Source organism: Oryctolagus cuniculus, chromosome 1 (genome assembly GCF_051225735.1).
Source record: "Oryctolagus cuniculus isolate XC-2025 breed Fujian yellow rabbit chromosome 1, ASM5122573v1, whole genome shotgun sequence".
Classification (NCBI taxonomy): Eukaryota; Metazoa; Chordata; class Mammalia; order Lagomorpha; family Leporidae; genus Oryctolagus; species Oryctolagus cuniculus.
Window position 1 is genome coordinate 96,846,291 of NC_142867.1, and position 21,411 is coordinate 96,867,701.

At 37.6% G+C, this 21,411-nt stretch overlaps 2 protein-coding genes across 8 annotated transcripts in view; both read right to left on the reverse strand.

Moving 5' to 3' along the window:
* LOC100359184 (caspase-13) lies at positions 1-15,435 on the reverse strand. 4 transcript variants are annotated; one of them, XM_008262062.5, is made up of 9 exons: positions 15,379-15,435; positions 12,384-12,629; positions 8,501-8,601; positions 7,231-7,404; positions 6,154-6,388; positions 4,866-5,009; positions 3,195-3,304; positions 1,688-1,791; positions 22-131 (listed from the first exon to the last, which is right to left on the reverse strand). In XM_008262062.5, exons 1-8 carry the CDS (start codon positions 15,383-15,385, stop codon positions 1,693-1,695), a joined length of 1,116 nt encoding a protein of 371 aa, XP_008260284.3. In that variant the 5' UTR covers positions 15,386-15,435; the 3' UTR covers positions 22-131; positions 1,688-1,692. The 4 variants fall into 4 exon arrangements, with proteins under 4 accessions (XP_089168425.1, XP_089168432.1, XP_008260284.3 ...); XM_089312305.1 differs by lacking the exon at positions 22-131 and adding an exon at positions 555-580; XM_089312299.1 differs by lacking the exon at positions 1,688-1,791 and having other exon boundaries at positions 1-131.
* CASP1 (caspase 1) overlaps positions 12,488-21,411 on the reverse strand; it is an 18,470-nt gene continuing 9,546 nt past the window's right edge. For 2 of the 4 annotated variants that reach the window (XM_008262043.5, XM_089312292.1), the window contains 5 exons: positions 21,155-21,389; positions 20,517-20,660; positions 19,484-19,593; positions 18,241-18,344; positions 17,715-17,814 (listed from right to left, as the gene is read on the reverse strand). In XM_008262043.5, the coding sequence (XP_008260265.3) occupies positions 18,246-18,344; positions 19,484-19,593; positions 20,517-20,660; positions 21,155-21,389 (588 nt within the window). In that variant the 3' untranslated portion in view covers positions 17,715-17,814; positions 18,241-18,245. Of the gene's footprint in view, positions 12,630-17,714; positions 18,129-18,240; positions 18,345-19,483; positions 19,594-20,516; positions 20,661-21,154; positions 21,390-21,411 lie in introns of those variants that run through there. The other 2 variants (XM_089312293.1, XM_089312296.1) reach the window with 2 other exon arrangements.

Sequence of the window (21,411 nt, forward strand, 5' to 3'; positions counted from 1 at the left end):
AGAATAAAAAAAGACAGTTAATTTGTTTTTATTTTTATTGAAATGCAAAAGGTTAAATACATGTGTATGTGCTGTACTGATAACGGTGCACTTTGAAGTTGATAAAAGAGGACTTGTCTGCCTATGGCTTCCTGTAGAAGAGAGAGGATAAAGTCAAGGTGTTGATCCCAAATTGTCTTCATCTCATGCTCCATCAGGATTCTCATCCAGCCTCTCTATGATCTATTGTCACTCCCCTTGACTTCCATCTGTGTTCTTTTGCAATCTGTTTACCAAATAGTGGTCTCTGAATGCCCTAATATAGATTATGTCATTTTTCTGTTCAAAAGAATATCAAGGATTTCTTCATTCTGGATAAAAATTTTATAAAATTTACCATAGCCCATGTGACCATTTGTCTTTAATTTGTCTTTAATTTTCCCCACCTGCAATTTCAACCAGTGTCATTGTATCCTTGCACGTTCCATTCCACAATTAGTAATTGTTGTTCCCTCTGCATAAGAACCACAAAGTTCATTCCTCCACTCTGTCCATTCTTTGTTCTGATTTTATCATCTCAAAGACGCCTTTCTTGAATGATCTGTTTATACCAGTGAAACATCCATCATTTTTTCTGCCCTTCTCTATTTTTTCTCAATTCTCATCATTCTCTGACCTATGATGTATTTACCCTTTGACATAATCAGATTATGCCTCTATTCACTAGAATATAAACTTTCTGAGGGTAAGGATTCCATTTACTTAGTTCACAAAACCTGGCTAAATGTTGATAAGCATTATTGAAGTAAATGATACAACACCCAAATGTGGTCATATTGGCTGACTTAGACACTGAAAGCTGCCCTGCTGATGTATCTCTGAAATTTTACTGCTGGAATGTCAGATACCAGGGACAAAAGACAAAATGAGCAAATATTTGTAGTGTTGAGATATGTTTTATGTAAAATATAATTTTACATATGTTTTTGAGAGGGAGATTAATGGCACTTTTACAACAGGGTATGATATAAAGTGTCATGAATGGGTAAAATAATTCCTGGATCTAAATTTGATGCACTCATTCTAAATCATCTATAACAAAAAGATAAAGGATTTAGATAGGAGTTTGAAGGAGTTTCTGAGTAGTGTGTGTTGAAGATCTGAAAGCAGATTCTGAGTGGCCTGTGTTCTACACTATGAGAATAGTATGAGAATTAGAGGCTTGTAACAGAATTTACGGGCCAGTCTGTTTTACAATGTCTGGCAGTAGTAGTTCAGTGTCAGAGACATGATATATGCAGCCAGAGGGCCAAAGCCTAGGACTTCTTGTTTTTTTGTTTCAAAGTCTGATATAATGTTTCATAGCACTGTGTGTGTGTGTGAGAGAGAGAGAGACAGACAGAGACAGAAAGTAAAAATGTACATGAGTATATTTCTATCATACTGTTTGCTACACTAGATCTTTCATTGTTTATCACTCCTTGTTTTGGTTTTGCTCACCTCCTTGATTGACTAGTAGGTTGGTTCTGAGATAGAGGAATTCAAATACATGAATGTAGAACAAAAAATAGAAGTTAAAACCAATTTGCATCAACAAAGATTACTATCTTAATCATCTAAGCTCTCAGCTGCCACTGATCATGGGTCCTCCTCATCAAAATTATTTCTCCATTTATTTAACCCACAACCACCAACTCCTGATACTTACTATATTCAGTTACCAGGAAAGAGAAAGAAGTATCTTGTCATAGACAGTCGCTCGATGGTGGGCATCTGGGCTTTCACACTTGGTTTTTCAAATGATTGTTGGACCTTAAAGCCATAAAGAAACTCTAGATGGGATACACCTTATGAGTGCTCAGAAACACTACCAAAGCAGAGTATTCCAGGAATATGCATGCCAAACAGAATATTCCAGGAATGAAGGGTGCTTCTGGAGTTGATGAGAACAAGCCCATGGATATTCCAACCTCTTGCCACTTTTACCATGTATATTAGAAATGGTGACCCGAAAAAAACTATGCTATTTACTTCAAAGCACACATTATATGCACAATCCGAGACACTTCAACCACAATTTCCTCTGTTTTCCTTGGGATCTCTTCTGAAGAACTGGGTCTAGAAGGTTCCCTACTTTCAATCCCCACCAAGGCTGATTCTTGTATTCAAGGAAAGTCAGCAGGATTTTGTTTTTAAGAACTTGAGCACTGAACAACTTTCAGCACAAAGATGGCCTCTTTTACCATGTGTTGATCAATAATATCCTACTTACCCTGTTTGCTATGATTTCTCATCTTTTCCTAGGAATCTGTTTGAAAGCATAATGTCTTATTTCTGTTCACCCAATTAGGTGTCCCTGTTCTCAGAAAGCCTGACCCTGAATTGCAGTGTAATCTGCCCAGCCTGCCTAAGTTATGTCTCTATCCCTCTTTTCCCACAGCAGCATTAATTTTCTATATAGTTTGAATTTTATATAACCATAATTTTCTGTTATTAATTTCAATAGTCTTATCTCTTAAAAAGGAGGAACATGTATTTCTTTATTCATTCATCTTGTTCAATGAATATTGATTATCTGTTATATGCCAGGCATATTTGAGGTGTGGAGCAAATCCCTTCCTGCATGAAGCTTGCATTTTAGTAAGTAAAGCCAGGTAAAAAGCAAACACACACATAAAACATAAACTAGATGGGTGGTGATAAGAGATTTAGGGAGAACTGAATTAGGAAGACAAGGCAGTAAGGAATGCCTTTAATTTGGAAAGGTGCTCAGGTATTCCATCCTGGACTACCCATTTAAAGAATTTTTTCTCCATTATTTTCTTTCTCATGTCTACGTTTTTTTATTTGTGGTTCCGATCACCATCAGTAGTCACACATTTGTTGGTCTACCAGATAGACCACTTTAAAAATTTACTGATTAAATTAATTAGTGCAAAAATTAATTTAATATATTTTATAGTCTCTGAAACTTTGGACCTTATAGCCCATAGCATGCAGGCTTATAATTTATATCATTTTGTTCTATGCTCATCTCCCACTGTGGGATATTGACAACTTTTTCTAAACTAGATTTGAGTCACCTGAATGACAGAAATCAGGTAACATCTTACTTTTGCTTACCTGACAGAATTTGTCATTATCACATGAAATGTGAGTAATAATAAAATGTTGAGCAAGGAAGTGAGTGATTACAAAGGTATAGAGAATCTTACCTTCCGAAATACTTCCTCTAGATGACAGCACCAGGAATACTTTTGGAAGCAGGAGATGAGTTGTGTGATGAACAGAGAGCCCTTTGTGATGTCTCTCCAGGACAGATTATCTGTGAAGACAGAGAATGGTCTGCCTTGGGTCTGTGTCCTTCTCAATTATTTTATGTTTATGTTTTTGTTGGTCTGTGTTTGTGTTTGGGATGGGGGTTGCTTTTCTAAAATGTGTCACTTAGGAATTACCTTAACAGGATTAGAGAAAGTACTCATAAACCTATGTAAAACTCTGTTTCCACAGAGAAAAAATAAAAATTCTAGCTGAGGTTGAACTAAAGGGTCAGTTTGTCAGAACTGCAAAAGTTTGTACAGTGGTGGCAATGTTATTCTTGGGGCTGATGCTCTGCAGTGTGCCTTAAATTCATTCACTTGATTTCCAAAGAGGCTTGAGACGTAACTGGAAACATGTCATTTAACAGAGCATGAAAGAACATCCTCAAACTTCACAGTGAGTGAACGGGAAAAAAATGGCCATCTGGTTTCAAGTTTGATTATAGATTACATCCTAATGTCTTTCACAATACAATAAATAAAAAGCAAAGAAATTCAGAGTTTCAGTTACAAAAGATAAATCATAAAGATTTGCTATACAGTACAATGTCTGTAGTTAACAGTATTGTACTATATATTTTAAAATGTGCTGAAGGATGGTTCCTTCTTCAATAAAATTTTATTTTATTTTATTTGAAAGATAGGTAAAAGAGACAGAAGGGATTTTCTGTCTGGAAGTTTACTCTCCAAAGGACCACAACAGCCAGATTTAGGCCAGGACAAAGTCAGGGGTCTGGAACTCTACCAAGTTCTCCCACATAGGTGGCACTGAGCTAAGAACTTAGACTATCACCTGCTGCTTCCCAGGGTGTGCATTAGCAGGAAGCTGCAACCAAAAATGGAGGTGAGATCTGGACCCACACTCAGATATAGGATGTGGGCAACCCAGGTGGTGTCGTAACTACTATATTCCATATACACCATGCAATGTGTCCTTATCACACACACAAATTAATAATTACAGTGATGATGATGAAGAGTAGGGAGGGAGGGATGTAGAGATGGAAGGAGTGAGGAAGAAAGGAAGGAAGGAAGGACAGAAGTTCAGAAGGAAGGAAGGAAAGAAGGAGAGAGAGAGGGAGAGAAGGAAAAACAGAGAGAAATCCTTTGAGGAATAGATATATGTTTACAGCACAGGTGGTGGTGTTGGTTTCATATTTATCTCTGAATTCATTAAATTGTATGCTTCATGTTTGTACAAATTTTTAAATGCCAATTTACACATCAATAAAGTGGTTCAAAAAATGACAAAATTTGCAAATTAGAAGCAGTCAAATGTAAGGCTCCTTAAAAATACCAAAATATTGAACAATAAAATACAACCCTTGTAATTGAAGTATTATTTTTAAAGAGTGTGTTTGTGTTTGTGTGTGTGCATGTGTATGTGTATATATAGAGAGAGACTCTGTCCTCACAGTATAGATACGATAATGCAAATATTTGTAAGTTGACAACACTCAAAATTATCTCAGTCCATGATTGCATTTGGCCTATCTTGATTTTCTAGAATCATTCAAAGGTGACATGAGGGCAACATATCCCTGTCTTTAACTAAAAGATACATACGTGGTGTTGAAGAGCAGAAAGCAATGAAATCCTTCTCCACATGGGTCTTGTAAATGCCATCATCCTGCAGATTCTCAGGCAACTGTGAAGAGCTGTTTGCCAAGGCCATTGGAGAGTCACTAAACCACACTTCTCCATGATTTGCTGTAGAGAGATTCACCTTTTAAACATCAAGGAGCCTCTCTCAATATGACTATCAATTGCTCACCTCCTTCTTTTTGAATGTTTATTCTACTTTCATACCTATGTTGTTTTGTCTTCTCTCTAGTGTCATTGACCAATGTTAAAATTAATAGTGAGAACATCATGTAAAGAAATAGTAATTTTGCCATAATACTGGCAGAACCCATATGCTAAAAAAGCAAAAGAGTTAAAACCATATTTGTATAATTTCACAGCAGAGTTACCATTTCTTAGCTAAATTATTTCTGTTTTTTTTTTTTTTTCTAAACCGAAGCTCCCAATTGCCACACAGCAATTGGAAATCAGGAAAAAAAATAGACAAACAAAAAACACATTTTTACTGCATTATCCCAAATCCCTTCATGTCCCTGTTTGTTTTTCCTTCAATGATGTAGGCGACAAAAAGAATATTATTACAGTGTTCAAATAAAATTCCTCTCAAGAAAGTTAATATGAAGATGACTGTAAAACTTTTAAAAGTTAAAGTCTCATTAAAATAATTTCAATGTTTGAATATTTCTCTTTAACCTTGATTTAGAATTCTGGTAATCATCTCCACTGTTGCCATGGGTCAAGTTGTATAGAAATTTCTCAGTTCACCAGATTCCCAATCTGCAAGCCTCTTAGATTCTGTTTCCTTTGGAATTCTGTTTTGTTTATTTTTTATTTTATTTTACTTTTTTTTATTTGACAGAGTTAGATAGTGAGAGAGAGAGAGAGAAAGAGAGAGAGAGAAAGGTCTTCTTTCTGTTGGTTCCCCTCCCAAATGGCTGCTACAGCTGGAGCTACTCGGTTCCGAAGCCAGGAGCCAGGTGTTTCCTCCTGGTCTCCCATGCGGGCGCAGGGGCCCAAACACTTGGGCCATCCTCTACTGCCTTCCGGGGCCACAGCAGAGAGCTGAACTGGAAGAGGAGCAACGGGGACTAGAACCGGCGCCCATATGGGATGCTGGTGCCGCAAGGCAGAGGATTAACCAAGTGAGCCACGGCGCCGGCTCCCTGTTTTGTTTATTTTCTGTGGATGGGGTTAAGAGTTCTTCCTGTAGATACAAATCATACATCTCAATCCTCTGCATAATCTACGCTTATTCGCCTTAAGGACTCACCACCCCTGCAGGCCTGTACAATGATGACCTTGGGTTTGTCCCTCAGACTGATGCAGTTGCGGTTGTTGAGTGTCCGGAATACAGTGTCATAAGGTAGCACATCTTGTGTTTTGTCACTATGCATAATGCCACAGATTCCATCCAGGATGCCATGAGACATGAGCACCACAAATGTGCTATCTGAAGAATTGTGCTCTGGCCGAGCAGCGAACTCCTGCAGCACTGACTCCATAGCCTGAAAAAGATCAATGCTGCCTTACTTCAGTAGGACAAGCATTAAAATTAATCCAACCTCCTCTGTTTATGATGAGCAATGCAGGCAACACATGTTACGCTCTGATCATGCACGTTCTGCTCTTCTGCCTGTGCCTCCCATGTGTCAGTTCCATTTTCAGTGTAGTGTAGTCTTTTCACTTGCAATTCCCTCTATTTGGAGGGCGCTTCACAGTCATCTTCCCAGAGCCATCTTGTTTGTAGTAGTAATGTCTCCGCTCCTGTCATCTCACAGAAGCTTTTCTGGACCACACCTTCAAATGTTGCTCTCCACCCACCAATTCTCTGTCCCCCCCCCCTTTTTTTTTTCCTTTTACTCTGATGTAGGTAGATGCACACAAATCTGAAATTAGCTGTTTATAGTTTGACTCTTCCTTTTCAGTCTAGCCAGTTCAGTGCAAGCTGGGTACTTCTTGCCTCCCTTATAGAACTATTCCTCAGTGCTAAGAGGAACCCCAGACATGAATTCAGGACCCACTATTTTTTATGGGTGAATACCTGTTTAACATTCATTAGTCTTGAATTTTCTGGGTGACTTTAGGGCTGAATTCCAATCACTCCATTTTAGAACTAAGAGTGGTGTGGATACACATGCCAATCACATTTTGTCCAGTTTCACAGAATTAGGATGTTTACAGTATAAAGAAACATTAGTTTTATCTATATAATAACTTTATTTTGCAAATACACAGCACATATAATCTGAGATTGTTAAAACTTTTGTCTAACATTATAAACCTAACTTGTTAGTAGAAGGATGTATGTTGAATATGCATGATTTTTGTGTGTTTGAGGGGATCATACCTTGGCTGTGAGTTTCACTTTCACAACCACACTGTAACCCAGGTCCTCAAGCAGCCTCTTCATCCCTGAGATGTCAAACTGAGCCCCATTCCTCAGAGGAAGATGCTGAAACTCTATGTTGCATATGATGAGAGCCAGGCGAGTGCGATCCTTTTTGTCCTTTATTGGGTAGATCTGTAGGAAATGCATATATTGTTGGTAAAATGGCACAGTCTCATCTACAGTGTGATCTGCACCCCAGGCACCATCCTAGTCTCTAGCCCCCCCCACCACCTTGGTTGGAAGCCAAATGACCCCATGGTCCAACCACCAGTGTCAGCTCCACCCCCATGCTAATGAGATTCGTTATTCCTACTTCCCTACCCACCCTCAGTAAAATTTTAAGAGGACCAGTTCCTGAATACAGGACTCTCTCTCTGTCTCTCGATCTCTCTGTCTCTCTCTTGATCTCTTTCTTATGCTCTCCTTCTTCCTCTTTTTCTTCTTCGCCCCTTCCTTCCTGTCTGTTGGGTTTCCCCCAATAAACCCTTTCCCTTACTCCAGTGTTCAGTGTGTTTGGTGGCAGCCTTACATATGTAGTGAAGTTGGTTTATGTGAGTCAGTTTAAAATCCCATGCATTCATCAGCATCACTGTGTTAACAACCATGTATAGCAGTCCTCTCCCTTAACTTCTCCTAGAAGACAATATCTTGCTCTCTTTTGAAACCCAGAACAAGAATTGGACATATCTGAAATGTTTACTCAAGAACCTTGTAAAAACAAGAATAATTCCTAACCTCTTCTTCCCTTTCTTCTCCACCTTGTGAAATGTACCATAGCAGCCAAATTCAGATCAGATTTGTCACTGGATGCAGTAAAAATGAAAGCAACCCTTGCTTTATATAGCTTTGTATTTGAGCACTATTTTAATGCATCAACTTACAGTGCTTTATAAGATTTAATTATATTTTTAAAATGTGCTTAATGTTGAGAACTTTCAACTGGAATCAATTACTATGCATATGTATAATCATAAATAATTTGAATCTTTGCCTACAGCCAAGCTTGTCATAAATCTCAAATAGACAGGAAAATGAATTAATAAATTAATAGAAGATCTGCATTTGACCATAGGATTGGAGTTAGAATCTCCATTAAGCCATATGATTTCCTTCTATGACAATGATTACCACCATCCGCCTGACCATTACTTAGTGCTTTAAGACATTGTATACTTAGCAAAAGCAATTATTTCTCTCCTTTCTCTATTTCATGCATAGAGCACAGCACCTCTCCAGCTCTTTCTTTACAGAGTCTCAGGAATTTTTCAGATGGACAAAGCTTGAGAACATCTGTAGATTCTGCTGAATCCTCTGGTCCAGCCTTGATTTCTGGAAGAGTTACAAGATATAACACAAAATATAAATTGTATTTATCACCTAGGACTATTAAGAGGGAGAAAATTAATGGAAAAAGAGTTTTATTTTAACATAAAGTGCTCATATTTGTATCTAACTTCTACTATAAGCAGACATATTGTGACTGGGAGAAAAAAAAAGTCTTTGTTAGAGAAAGCAGATCCACCCAAAAGTACAAGGATCGATTTTGACAATTATGAAGAAAATATCTTGATGGTTTGGGTCAAATTTGCCTTTTTCATATTCAGCAAAAATAGTTTAATTCTTTCCATTGATATTACACTAGGATTTTCATTGCTCTATAATGACTTTGGCTTTCTGTTATCTCTGAGCAAGAGTATTTCATGGAGATATTTATCAGAAGCTTATTCATTTGAAGTACCATAAGATTTGCATATGCAATTTAATATTCACATTAAAATTAAAATAAACAAGGAAAGTTAATTTTAATAATATATTTTATTTAAAAATAATTTATTTTACAATGTAGATCAAAATAAGCTACAGTTCAAGTACTTAAGCTGTTAGAAATCTGATATATTCTGGATGTCTTGTCCTCCAAAGAGCTGAACAAAAAATAGGAAGGTTTTCAATCCAAGTTTTAAAATGTAAATGCATAATTAACCTCTTTTGTAGAAGTTTATTTCTGAGTAATCTGGTCTGTTCTCTAAAGAAATACTCATAAAATATTTTCCAACATTGCTTGTCCTCATTTGATTGAGATTATGCAAGAGATTGGTGTTAGGAAACTGGCGCAGTTGTAGCCAGGTGGCCGAATGGCCCAGCTACCTGAGCCAGGCTCCACCCCCATCCTAATGGGATTGGCTGCTCCTGCTTCCCTGCCCACCCTCAGGCAAAGTTTTAAAAGGGCCTGTTCCTGAACACATGCTCTCTCTGTCCTTCTCTCCTGCTCTTTCTCGGTTCCTCTCTCCAGCCTCCCCCTCTGGTCTCTTGGCTCTTGGCCCTTCTCTCCTGCTCTCTGCTCTATCTTCTCTCCTTGCTAGCTACTCTCCTCTCTGTTTCTCTCTCACAGTCTCCTCTCTTTTTCCTTCGCCGCCCCCTCACTCTGGTCTGTAGGGTGTTCCCCAATAAACCCTTTCCCTTACTCCGGTGTCCGGTGTGCTTTGCGACGGCTAACATTAAGATATAACAAGCATCCCATATGAGCACAGGTTCAAGTCTTCACTAATCTACTTGGCATCCAGCTCCCTGTTAATGCACCTAGGAAAGCGGCAGAGGATGGCATCCAAGTGCTTGGACCATGCCACCCATGTGGGAGATTGGATCTATTTCCCTTTCTCTCTGTCAATATATAAGTCAATAAATTATAAAATTTTCCTTGTATAAATTCCGTCTTGCCATTCAGTGAAATTACAAATAATATTTTTGGTAGAGGATCAGTGCAATTTTTTTTTGTAATTTTTTTAAATTTATTTGAGAGTCAGAATTACAGAGAGAGAAGGAGAGACAGAAAGAGACATCTTCCAGCTGGTTCACTCCTCAGGTAACAGCAACAGCTAGGGCTGGGCCAGGCCAGAGGCAGAAGCCAGGAGCTTCTAACAGGTCTCCCACATGGGTAACAGGGGTCCAAGCACTTGGACCATCTTCTGCTGCTTTTCACAGATCCTTAGCAGGGAGTTAGATCAGAAGTAGAGCAGCTGGGACACGAACTGGTGCCCATGGGATGTTGGCATAGCAGGTGGCAGATTACCTACTATACAACAACACTGGCCTCATATACAGTTCTTATAAAATTAAAAAAATTTCCAATGTAATAGTAATCTCTGATTGTCCATTATATGTCTCTATATAAATACAGTGTTCAAGTAAAATTAGAAAATAATATTTCTATCATATCTAGCAGTAGAACCAGCATGAAGACAGATCCTTTTGTCACAACCTAGTAAATACTGTATTGGAGACTGTAGCCCAAAGATAATTCCTATAACTTGGCAATGCAACAGAAAAAAATGAGGAATCAAGGAATTTAGATAAAAATGTTAATTTCTGAGTCTTATAGGCTACTTAACTAAAAGCTCTGGAATTCCTTCAAACTGATAGGAAAAGGAGAAGAGTGGTATAGGACAACAAAGTCATCTCCCACAGCAGATGGAAATTCAAGTGATTATTTCTGACTAACAGTTTTGGCACATAGGGTGTATATGAATATGTTAAGTGAAATGAACTAATAGTGTTCATTCATACTATTCCCTCAGTACCTTGCTGAGGACCCTTGGAGTTATATCCTGTCCAAACGGTTGGCTAGCCCAGCTCACCCATCTGGGTCAGAGTATCCAAAGTGTACCTAGAATTTCCTTGTATCATTCTGGAAACTCTAAATTCAAGTAGAATTCAGGCAGCCAAAGGATCCTTAATGAGAAGTTACACACCTGAAACCCTGTTGTCACAATGTCTGCTGACGACATAGGTTATTTTAGCTTAGTAACCATTGCTACTAAAACCAGTATTACTTCAATCCTGATTCTCATAGGCTACATTATCTTTGATTTTTTTAAAACTAAGATTATTTTGATTTTATTCCATGTTTGGAATAAAACTTGTAAACCTGTAAAAGGATGAGTGTAAATATTAATGAGAATGCAGCTTAAGCTATACTCTGGACATCTATAATATTATATTATTCTTCCTGTTGTTGGGAGCAATTCTGCTCTATTGAGAAGGGCTTATTGAAAAAGCTCATCAGACATAATGAAGTCTCAATCATACATGTCACACTTTGTTCAATATTGTTCATCATTAATGGTGAACTCTAGTATTTCAGGGCAAAAGATTATAGCTTCAAATATGGAAAACTGAGTCAATCACTGGTAAACTTAGGTCTGAGAACGTTTAGGATCTAATAATACACATAATTTAATCTGAGTCCCAAATTTTGCAATATTATGAAATTTTTGATATTTAAAAGTATTCTGATCATAGTTTGTAGCTTGCAGAAATTGATATACACTGGAAAATTCTAAATCTTAACACTCCTAAATAATTATTAAAACTAATATCTAACCTATGCACAGCCTTCATTTGCTTGTTTCCCCTATATTGATTGGGAAATCTGCCATATGTACTCTACTAATTGCTGTTATTTATTGGAAACCAGTTGTAATCTGGTAGGAGAAACTTGACAGATATTATTAATATTTCTTGAGATGGAAAAGGAATAGAAGTAGTAAAGATTTGATTATAGAACAAGTATTTAATTTTATGTATATTGGTTTTATGAATCCAGTGGAATGAACATGCAAGCAATAACGTTCAACTATGCACAAGAGCTAAATGAGTGTGGAGATCAAGTAACAGAGTTTTGATAACAGCTAGTAACTCATGGTTTATTGACGTGTTTTATGTTCCTAGCATTATTATATTTCCTAGCCTTAGAAAGGCTCATGAAGAGGTACTACAGTTTTCTCTATTTAACAGATGCTGAGACTGATGACAGAGGAGGTTAGAAATTTACAGAGTCATGTAGTTTACAAAGTGACAGGATATAGGGTTAAATATTTCTTACTATAAAGCCTGTATAATTTACTATTTCTGTGAACAACCTAAACCCAAGGAATGGGATTTTTTGCTTATTGGAAATTTAATCTCACCCTACAAATGACAAGGTAGCCTCTAAAAGTTCAGTGATAGGATTAGTAAAATGATACTTTAGACATGGAAGGATGGGGTTTCATAAAGGACATTGAATATTCATATAAGATAGTTGAAATATTCAATATAAATGAGTCCAGTCTTACCTTGCATACCAGTAGAATTTTGGTCAATGTTAAGAAAGGTTTCAGTAAGCTTTTGATCTTCTTCATGGCACTTCTCTCGAAGAGAGTCCACCAAGATTTGGGCCTTTTTGTGAGTTTTGGCATCATAAAACTTTTCCCTCTTCGCTTTCTCCAATTTTATCACTTTTTTTTTCACCAAATTATCCATAAAGCTACCTGCAATAGCTTTGCCCGCGGATTCCATCTCCTTAAGTACATCCTTGTATTCTGTTGGAAATAGAAGACACTTTCAACTATGGCACACTTCAAAGAGCTTTTCCCCTCACTGTAGACCCAGCTTTCTGTAATGAGAAATATCTATGAGAATGCTTTCTCTTTTACCATCTCCTCAAAAGCTAAGTATCTCTTTCATTACAGAGTTTTCTTGTCTTACCAAATTTATACCAGACTTTGTTGAATCATTCATTGCCACTTAAGGTTTCTGGTAACTTCTCATTTCCCTTCTGTGTCATTGGTTCTCATGCTGACTTGCTGATGATTAGTGTTTTCATATTTCTCTTTCTCATGCTCCCAGCATTTGATGACAATGACCCATCTAGAATGTATTCTCTGATGAAAGTCCATGATCTTGACTAGACTATAAATTCCTCTCACTAGATTTGAGCATTTTTCCATTTTTCTTTCCCTCTGGAATTTTTTTCTTCCCTGCTATACTTAAGTTTCTTTGGTGAAAGCCCTATGTGTTTGAATACACATCTTTTTACCTAAATGCTGTAGTCATGCTTCTGTGCTTAAAATGTTCAAAAGTGCTCAACTTCTTGCAAAATGCATGAATTAATGGTTAATTGAATTAACACATGTAGATTCCTGATTCTGTGAGATCTTATTCTCAATCAAAATTAAAAATTAAAAAAATCTCATAACTAATCTCCCATTTAGGTAGATTACTTTGATACAAACTTAATATGTCATAGGATGATTTAATTTTATAGGTATATATATATATATTAAATAAAGGTTTTATTTTAAGACTACAGATATTATTTGGACAGATATTATATGGGAAGCCAGGATATCTCATCAATTTTCACTTAAATTTATAAAAATCATTATTTAATTCCTCTTGATATAAGGATAAGTTTACACAAAATAACATATATAAATAAAATAACCAGGACATTGAACAAAAACATTGGTCCAGAACCAATTGTCTCACTGTTCATTTTACTTTGAATTATACTTTAAATAAATATTTATAGAGTAATTATGATGAGAAAAATACATGGAGGTTACAGAACATCAATAAAAGTTACCTAATAATAATTCATTTACCTAATGACTAAGAGAGAAATATACAAAGCAATGTAAATCATTATTACTGTTATTATTACTACTACTATTATGGTCAAGTTTCTGTACCAAATACTTTACAAATAAAAAAATATACTATACTGGATCCTCAAAATTAGCCAGTGGTATATTTATTATTTTCCATATCTTATAGATGAGTTAAATAACAAATTGCCCCAAATCTCACAAATTGGGATTAAAATCCTGTTCTTACATGACAAAGACACAGTTTCAGTAATAATAAATTCACTGAACCTCCATCATGCCAAATGTATCACATTAAACTTTTCACTGAAACATCAGAAAAACTCCATATGAAATGAATATTATTGTACCTCATACACAAAATACACACAGAGAAGTTAGTTTAGTAATTGACCGAAATAATGTGAAAAGAATACAAGATACATGGTATCAACCATGAGTTGAAACTCTGCTTCGAAATCCAGAAGTGTTAATAGATTCTGTGACACTCACTGAAAAGATGCTTAAGAGAATATGAACAAGATGCCACAGGGGCTAATAAAAGATGGGTAGATTCCAACAGATGAGATCAGAATGATTTCCTAGAAGTGACAGAATCACTTGTCTTGAAAGACAGTACACATATGTTAGAAAAGAGAATTTCGGCCCAGTGCTGTGGCCCAGCGGGTTAATGCCCTGGCCTGAGGTGATGGCATCCCATATGGGCACCAGTTCAAGACCCGGCTGCTTCACTTCCCATTCAGCTCTCAATTTAGGTCTCCCATATGGATGGCAGGGATCCAAGTCATACGAGCCATCACCACTGCCTCTCTGGGTCAGCATTAGCAAGAAGATGGAGTGAAGAATCAAAACCAGACAAACACAGACCAGGTCATCTACCTAAGAATTGTATATTTAAGATAAAGCTATTCAGGATCTGGAAGAAGGAAGTGACTACAAATTATTTATAAATTTTATGAGGTTCACAGATCTGATCCAGTCTCATCCTTCTAAAAGAAGGGGATGAGGTCCGAGCAGTCATATATGTTTGGTAGGAACTGCCTAAATAACAGATGATGGTAATGACTGTACGTTTTCAGGGTCTGTGCATGGCAGGTGATCTTTAAGTACTGTGCAGGATATAGTAGATGATGAATTCCCAGAGACAGGGAGGCTTAACTAGCAACACAACAACAACAAAATATAGCAGTCCAGGCAATATTGTACTAGAGTAGTTAGTAAAAGCACTAAAGAGAGAGGGAAATAAATGGAACTACTTGAAAGAGACCAAGGGTGTGATTCAGTATAAGGGTTAACAAAAGGTTGAGGATTCAAACCTTGGGTCTTACTCTGTGAGGAATTATGACCTGAATGACTAACTTGGAATCAAGAGGAAACAAAGAACATTTGAAAGTGTGTGTAGAAACTTCCAGGTTTGTCTGTTAAACAAGTTATTCTGTCTTTACCTTCCCTTTGATTATCAGAAACTGAAAGAAAGTATTTCACCTGTTTCTGGCTCAAAGATATCTGCATATTCTATCAAGGTCTCTGATGCTGAACACTGCAATTTGAGTTACAAACAACTATTAAGAGAAAGAATCTGGCTTGAACAGTGTCATTCCTGCTTGTTATATAGAGCAATGAATGAGAATTTTCTAAGACCCAGTCCTTAGCTCCTAGTGGGAAAAGGACCCCAACTTACCAGCCATCGGTAACAGCCTCAGTCCCTTCCTGCTGTCTTGAACAAAGCTACAGACTCAAAAATGAAAGTCACTGAATATTTCCTGAATATAGTGGGTGGGACATTTAAACAGACATTGTGAAATTGCTGCTTGGAACTTCCACACTCATGTTCGGGAAGTTCCCTGTATTTGTAAAATTGGTTACCTCATTTTGAACTCCAGTTTCTTCCTTTATGAAGAAAAACAAAATTACAGAATATTGTCTTGTACTTTGGAACCTTTGATTCTCCTTCTTAGCTTTTCTCTCTCCAAGTCCCCACACCACTTCCTCTCTATTCTTCTCGTGATTTCTTGTTTCTACTTATCTAAAAGTTCAAATCCTTAGGAAGTTATATCTTCGGGCCAGTGTTGTGGCATAATGGGTTAAGCCATTGCTTGGAATCCTGGCATCCCATATGGGTGCTGATTTGAGTCCCGGTTGTGCCACTTCCAATCCAGCTCCTTGATGATATGCCTGGGAAAGAGGCAGAGGATGGCCCAACTGCCCCTGCAATCATGTTGGAGACCCAGATAAAACTCCTGGATCCTGGCTACAGCCCGGCCCAGCTCTGGCCATCACAGCCATTTGGGCAGTGAAATTATCTCTCCTGCCCCTTCTCTGTAACTCTGCCTTTCAAATAAATGAAATAAATCTTAAATAAAGAAGTTGTATCTCATAGGCCTCCTTTAATTTGCAGAAAAAAAAAAATACCTTAAGTGTCCTTTTCCAGCTGTCCATCACTATGCATCTTCTCTCTGTCTCATCATTATCATTTTGTAAAAATAAATAAATTTATTTATTTATGTATTTATATAACAAGAACAGATTTCATGTATTTCACATACACAACTTTAAGAACATAATGGGCAGGTGCCGCAGCTCACTTGGGCTAATCCTCCTCCTGTGGCGCTGGTACTCTGGTTTCTAGTCCCGGTTGGGGTGCTGGATTCTGTCCCGGTTGCTCCTCTTCGAGTCCAGCTCTCTGCTGTGGCCCGGGAGTGCAGTGGAGGATGGCCCAAGTGCTTGGGCCCTGCACTGGGAAGGGAGACCAGGAGAAAGCACCTGGCTCCTGACTTTGAATCAGCGCAGCGCCGGCCATAGCGACCATTGCGGGGTGAACCAATGGAAAAGGAAGACCTTTATCTCTGTCTCTCTCTCTCACTGTCTAACTCTGCCTGTCAAAAAAAAAAAAAAAAAAAAAAAAGAACATAGTGATACTTCCTACCCTCCTTGCCTCCAGTCTACCCTTCCTCCTTCCTTTCTTATTTTTCTTTTAGTTGTTTTGATAACATATTTTGAATTTACTCTATTATCATAAGCTTATATGCTAAATAAAGAATTAAACAGTAGAAAGTGTATAAAGACCACTGTTCCTCAGGAGTATGGATAAGGTCTATATGAGATTTGATTATTGTTTATAGTCCCTGTTATCTTGATTTTTGCTGGAGATAGTTCTAAATATATATTCCTCCAGTTTTCCATCTGCTTTTCTTTTACTTCCTAAGAGTATCTGAACATTTAATTCTCACTCTGGGTGAATATTCACTTTTGCTTTTTGATATCTTCTGTACAAAGACTGATCAGAGAAGTATTTGAAGGCTGTAGTAGAATTAATGCATGATTGCACAGAACTGATAGGTCTAGAATAACAGCAGTAAAGGGGAAAACAGAATGCAGTGACCTATTTAGCACTGAACATTTTCACAAGGTCATAAATTCACTTTCACTTTTAATGAGTTTAGGGTTAACTTATTTGCACAGGAAAGTCATTTTTCCAGTCTTTCCTAAACCTAACATTGCTGAATAAATGATTTCACCCCAAATTTATTTTCACTGAACCACACAGGAACATCACATCCTAGTATTTATTATAGTTTTGCACTGTCTGCTAATTGTTTATTGTTTGTTCATTATCTTATCTTCTCAACAAGTCTGTAAAGTACTAGATTAGAGATGAATCAAAAGTGAATTTTACTACTGAAATACCTTCACCAAGGGGAGAAATACAGTTTTCATTATGAGTTTGGCAGCAATAAATTCTGGGGTTTGTAATAAGTCACCATACTATTCTGTCATTGTCATGACTCTCCCTTTTCTCTGCATCTCTCCTGCTTAGCTCTGTTTTTTGAAGTCACTTACCTACTACTATTTGCATCTGTCCTTAAAGCAGAAAGTCTAACAAATGTTTTCTAGAAAGAAAGAGTGGTGCTATTAGCCAGCTCTGCTTGTATGAATCAAGTTTTAGGACTCCAAATCTACTGCATGCCCCAAGTTTCACTTCTTGTTTTGCAGTGTAGAAATAATCCCAGGACAACATTTCATTTTTAATTTGTTTTATTAGATTGTTGAAAGAACTATCTATTTCCAACAGACATGATTCCAAAAACAGGTACAGGATGATAGCACTCTTGGCTTCCTATAGGAAAAGGAATCAAAAGAAACATAAAGAAAGGTATTCTAAAAGATATGCAAGTTATAGGATCAGTCACTCCACCAGTGGAGACATGCACATTCAGAAAAGGTGGCAGTCCATGGCATGTTTAAGTATTGTCCTACTGAGATGGAGAGGAGAAACATCCAAATTGAACATTCATGCCTTATGGCTACTTATTGACCTATAACAACTCCATAAAAAAGGGCATCTAAGGACTTTAAGGGAAGAACAGTATGTTCTGTGCTGAAGAGAAGATATCCATTCTATGTCCGTCCTTGATTATTAGATCTAGAAAACTTAACAAGGATGGAGTTTTAATACTCTTTTCCCAAACTCCTGCTAGCTTTCCACACACACACACACACACACACACACACACCCCTGCACATAGATGTCAATAAAACTTACGTATTTTAATGTCCTGGGAAGAGATAGAAACGTCTTGTCAATGTCACCCTTTCAGTGGTAGGCATCTGTGTCCTACCTTCTGGCAGTTCAAATGAAAATCGAACCTAAAAGAGAATGGAAAGCCTGTATACCTTTCGTTGGAGTGAATGATCTTTACTGAAACTGAAAAAGCCGCAAAGAATATGGCAAAATAAATGATAAAAGCAAAAAGCACATACACCTCTGAGAATCAGTAATATTGAAACATGGAATGACCTCCCAGACATATCTAGTCTGTTGCTAGATCTGGCAACTGTTATGGATGCAAGCAAACCAGAGCCTACTCATTTGTCTAATCAGGACTGGAAGGGGTGAAACAAATGACGGTTTTCCAGGTGTTACGGATAATAGATTAATCTGGCTTTCCAGTTTGTCAACTCACAAAAGATCATCAAACTTCCCTAGAAATAGTGGCATTATTATAAAATAAACAAAACGGACTGGCACTGTGGTGTAGTAGGTAAAGCAGCTGCCTGCAGTGCCAGCATCCCATATGGGTGCCAGTCAGAGTCCTGACTGCCCACTTCTGATCCAGCTCTCCGCTGTGGCCTGGGAAAGCAGAAGATGGCTCAAGTCCTTGGGCCCCTGCACGCACGTGGGAGACCTGGAAGAAGCTCCTGGCTCCTGGCTTTGGATAGGCTCATCTCTGGCCATTGCAGCCATTTTGGGAGTGGATAACCAGTGGATAGAAGACCTCTTTCTCTCTCTCTCTGCTTCTTCCTCTCTGTGACTCTGTCTTTCAAATAAATAAATAAATCTTTTTTTTTTTTTTTGACAGGCAGAGTGGACAGTGAGAGAGAGAGACAGATAGAAAGGTCCTCCTTTTCCGTTGATTCACCCCCCAATGGCCACTGTGGCCGGCGCATCACGCTGATCTGAAGCCAGGAGCCAGGTGCCTCTCCTGGTCTCCCGTGTGGGTGCAGGGCCCAAGGACTTGGGCCATCCTCCACTGCACTCAAGGGCCACAGCAGAGAGCTGGACTGGAAGAGGAGCAACTGGGACAGAATCCGGTGCCCCAACCGGGACTAGAATCCGGTGTGCTGGCGCTGCAGGCGGAGGATTATCCTAGTGAGCTGCGGTGCTGGACTATAAATAAATCTTGAAAAAAAGATAAGCAAAACATGTCCAGAAATGCACCCATAACAGTCCATCTGGAGAGCCAATATCCAGGGGATTAGAGTGCAAGGAGCATCTGGGGCCCTACCTTTCGGAAGATTTCCTCCACATCACAAGACCAGGCATATTCCTGCATAGTTTTGATGAGTCTCATAATGAAAAGTGAACCCTGTTTGGGATGTCGCCAAGAAACATTATCTGTAAGTAGAACACATTACAAATCTCATATCAGGCTCTAAACTGAATGCAGAGAGATAGCGTGAGTCTTTCCACAACACCTGGGGCATATTACTGAGTTCATCCTGTGTTTTATACTCTGCCTGCCATGTGTCACTGAATATTTTCAAAGTGAGTACATTTTTACTGATATTCAAAAATAGTATTGATTATGTTGTACATATTAGGGTGGCATTATTCCTAAACTGAAAGAACTACACTTCTACTAGACAGGCAGGAAAAGGCAGAATGGGGTAAAAAGAAATGATTGGACCCTTGATAAAAAATATCTCTGTGTGTATAAAGGGGTGCTACTTACTGCCTCTGAGCTATGTTAATGATAGTCTCTAAAGTAAAATTGTCAAGAGGTGGCACTAAATTTCTGCTATGAAGAGATATTTGAAGATTAGATATGATGTATCACAAATGTCTGGGAAAATATGGGATATAATAATCAGCCAATTCAATTTATTACATTAACTTCTGAACTTGCAAAATTCATAAGTAACTTAATTACAGTACTATTGACCATATATTTGTGAAGAAAATGTTAACTAAATACAAAAATGGTGCATACTGGACTGCTGAGTGATCCATACCCTGTGGGCCTTTTCTATGTAGAATCACACTCCAATTTACTTCGGTATAGATTCTCTTCCATTTACTTTTGTCTCATCTCTCAGAGTTCCAGGAAAAAAAATTGCAACATTGAGGACTTTACTAATTACTAATTCAGTAAACACATACATTTGGTCTCTGTGAATAATGGAAAAATTATGAGGAAAGCATGACCTGAGCTTCAATAATCTCATATAAAGTTAAACTCAGGTGGCCACATTAATGGGTGGGTACGAATGTCTGTATCAGTGACCATGACAAAGGTGTCCTGCACAGAACCCCATTACCTGGAGTTGAAGAGCAGAAAGCAATAAAATCCTTCTCTATGTGGGCTATCCTACTAGCATCATACTCAAAATCATCTGGATTCAGTAAAGATGTGTTTCCAGAATCTCCTATTGAATCCTTTAGCCACACTATTCCTTGGTTTTCTGGAAAGAGAAAACATTTGGTTTCTTTCTACTACCAAATGTCAAAAGAACAACTTTGCCTTTAAAGTTCTATTGAACTGTATTTGTTGACTTATTTATTTATGTCTTTCATTTATATATACACACAAAAATACCTTAGTATTTCATGGAAAAAGGGATGAAAGGATAATATGTATTTCCATAAAATTTTTATGCACATGTGCATTTCAAGAACCATCTTTTTAACAATTCTTATCTCTCTTAACCCTTAAGTGAATTCCAATGAGCTCAATAAATATCAGTTTCTCAAGAGTAAAAGTCATACTTTTTTGTTGAAAATGGAACAAATATCTATCAATCAGCCATACAATCCACAAACCACAATCTTAACTGGTTAATATTGGTGTTCTTTTAATATTAAGGACCAGATGCAACTAAAATTTTAAAAAATGGATATATCTAGATGATAAAGTCAATATCAGCATATCTTCTGTTCTATTGTAGTCATCACTCACCACCACGACAGGCTTGGATGATGATCACCTTGGGTTTGTCTTTCAAACTCTGACAGTTCTTGGTGTTTAACATCTCAAAGATGGTGTTGACATTCAGTATATCTGAGTATTGCTCAGAGTAATTCTTCCCACAAATACCATCTCTAGTACCATGAGACATGAACACTAGGAAAGTACTGTCAGAAGTCCAGTGCTCTGGGCGATCAGCAAAGGCCTTCAGCTCTGTAGCCATGTCCTGAAAGAAGTCAGACCACTAA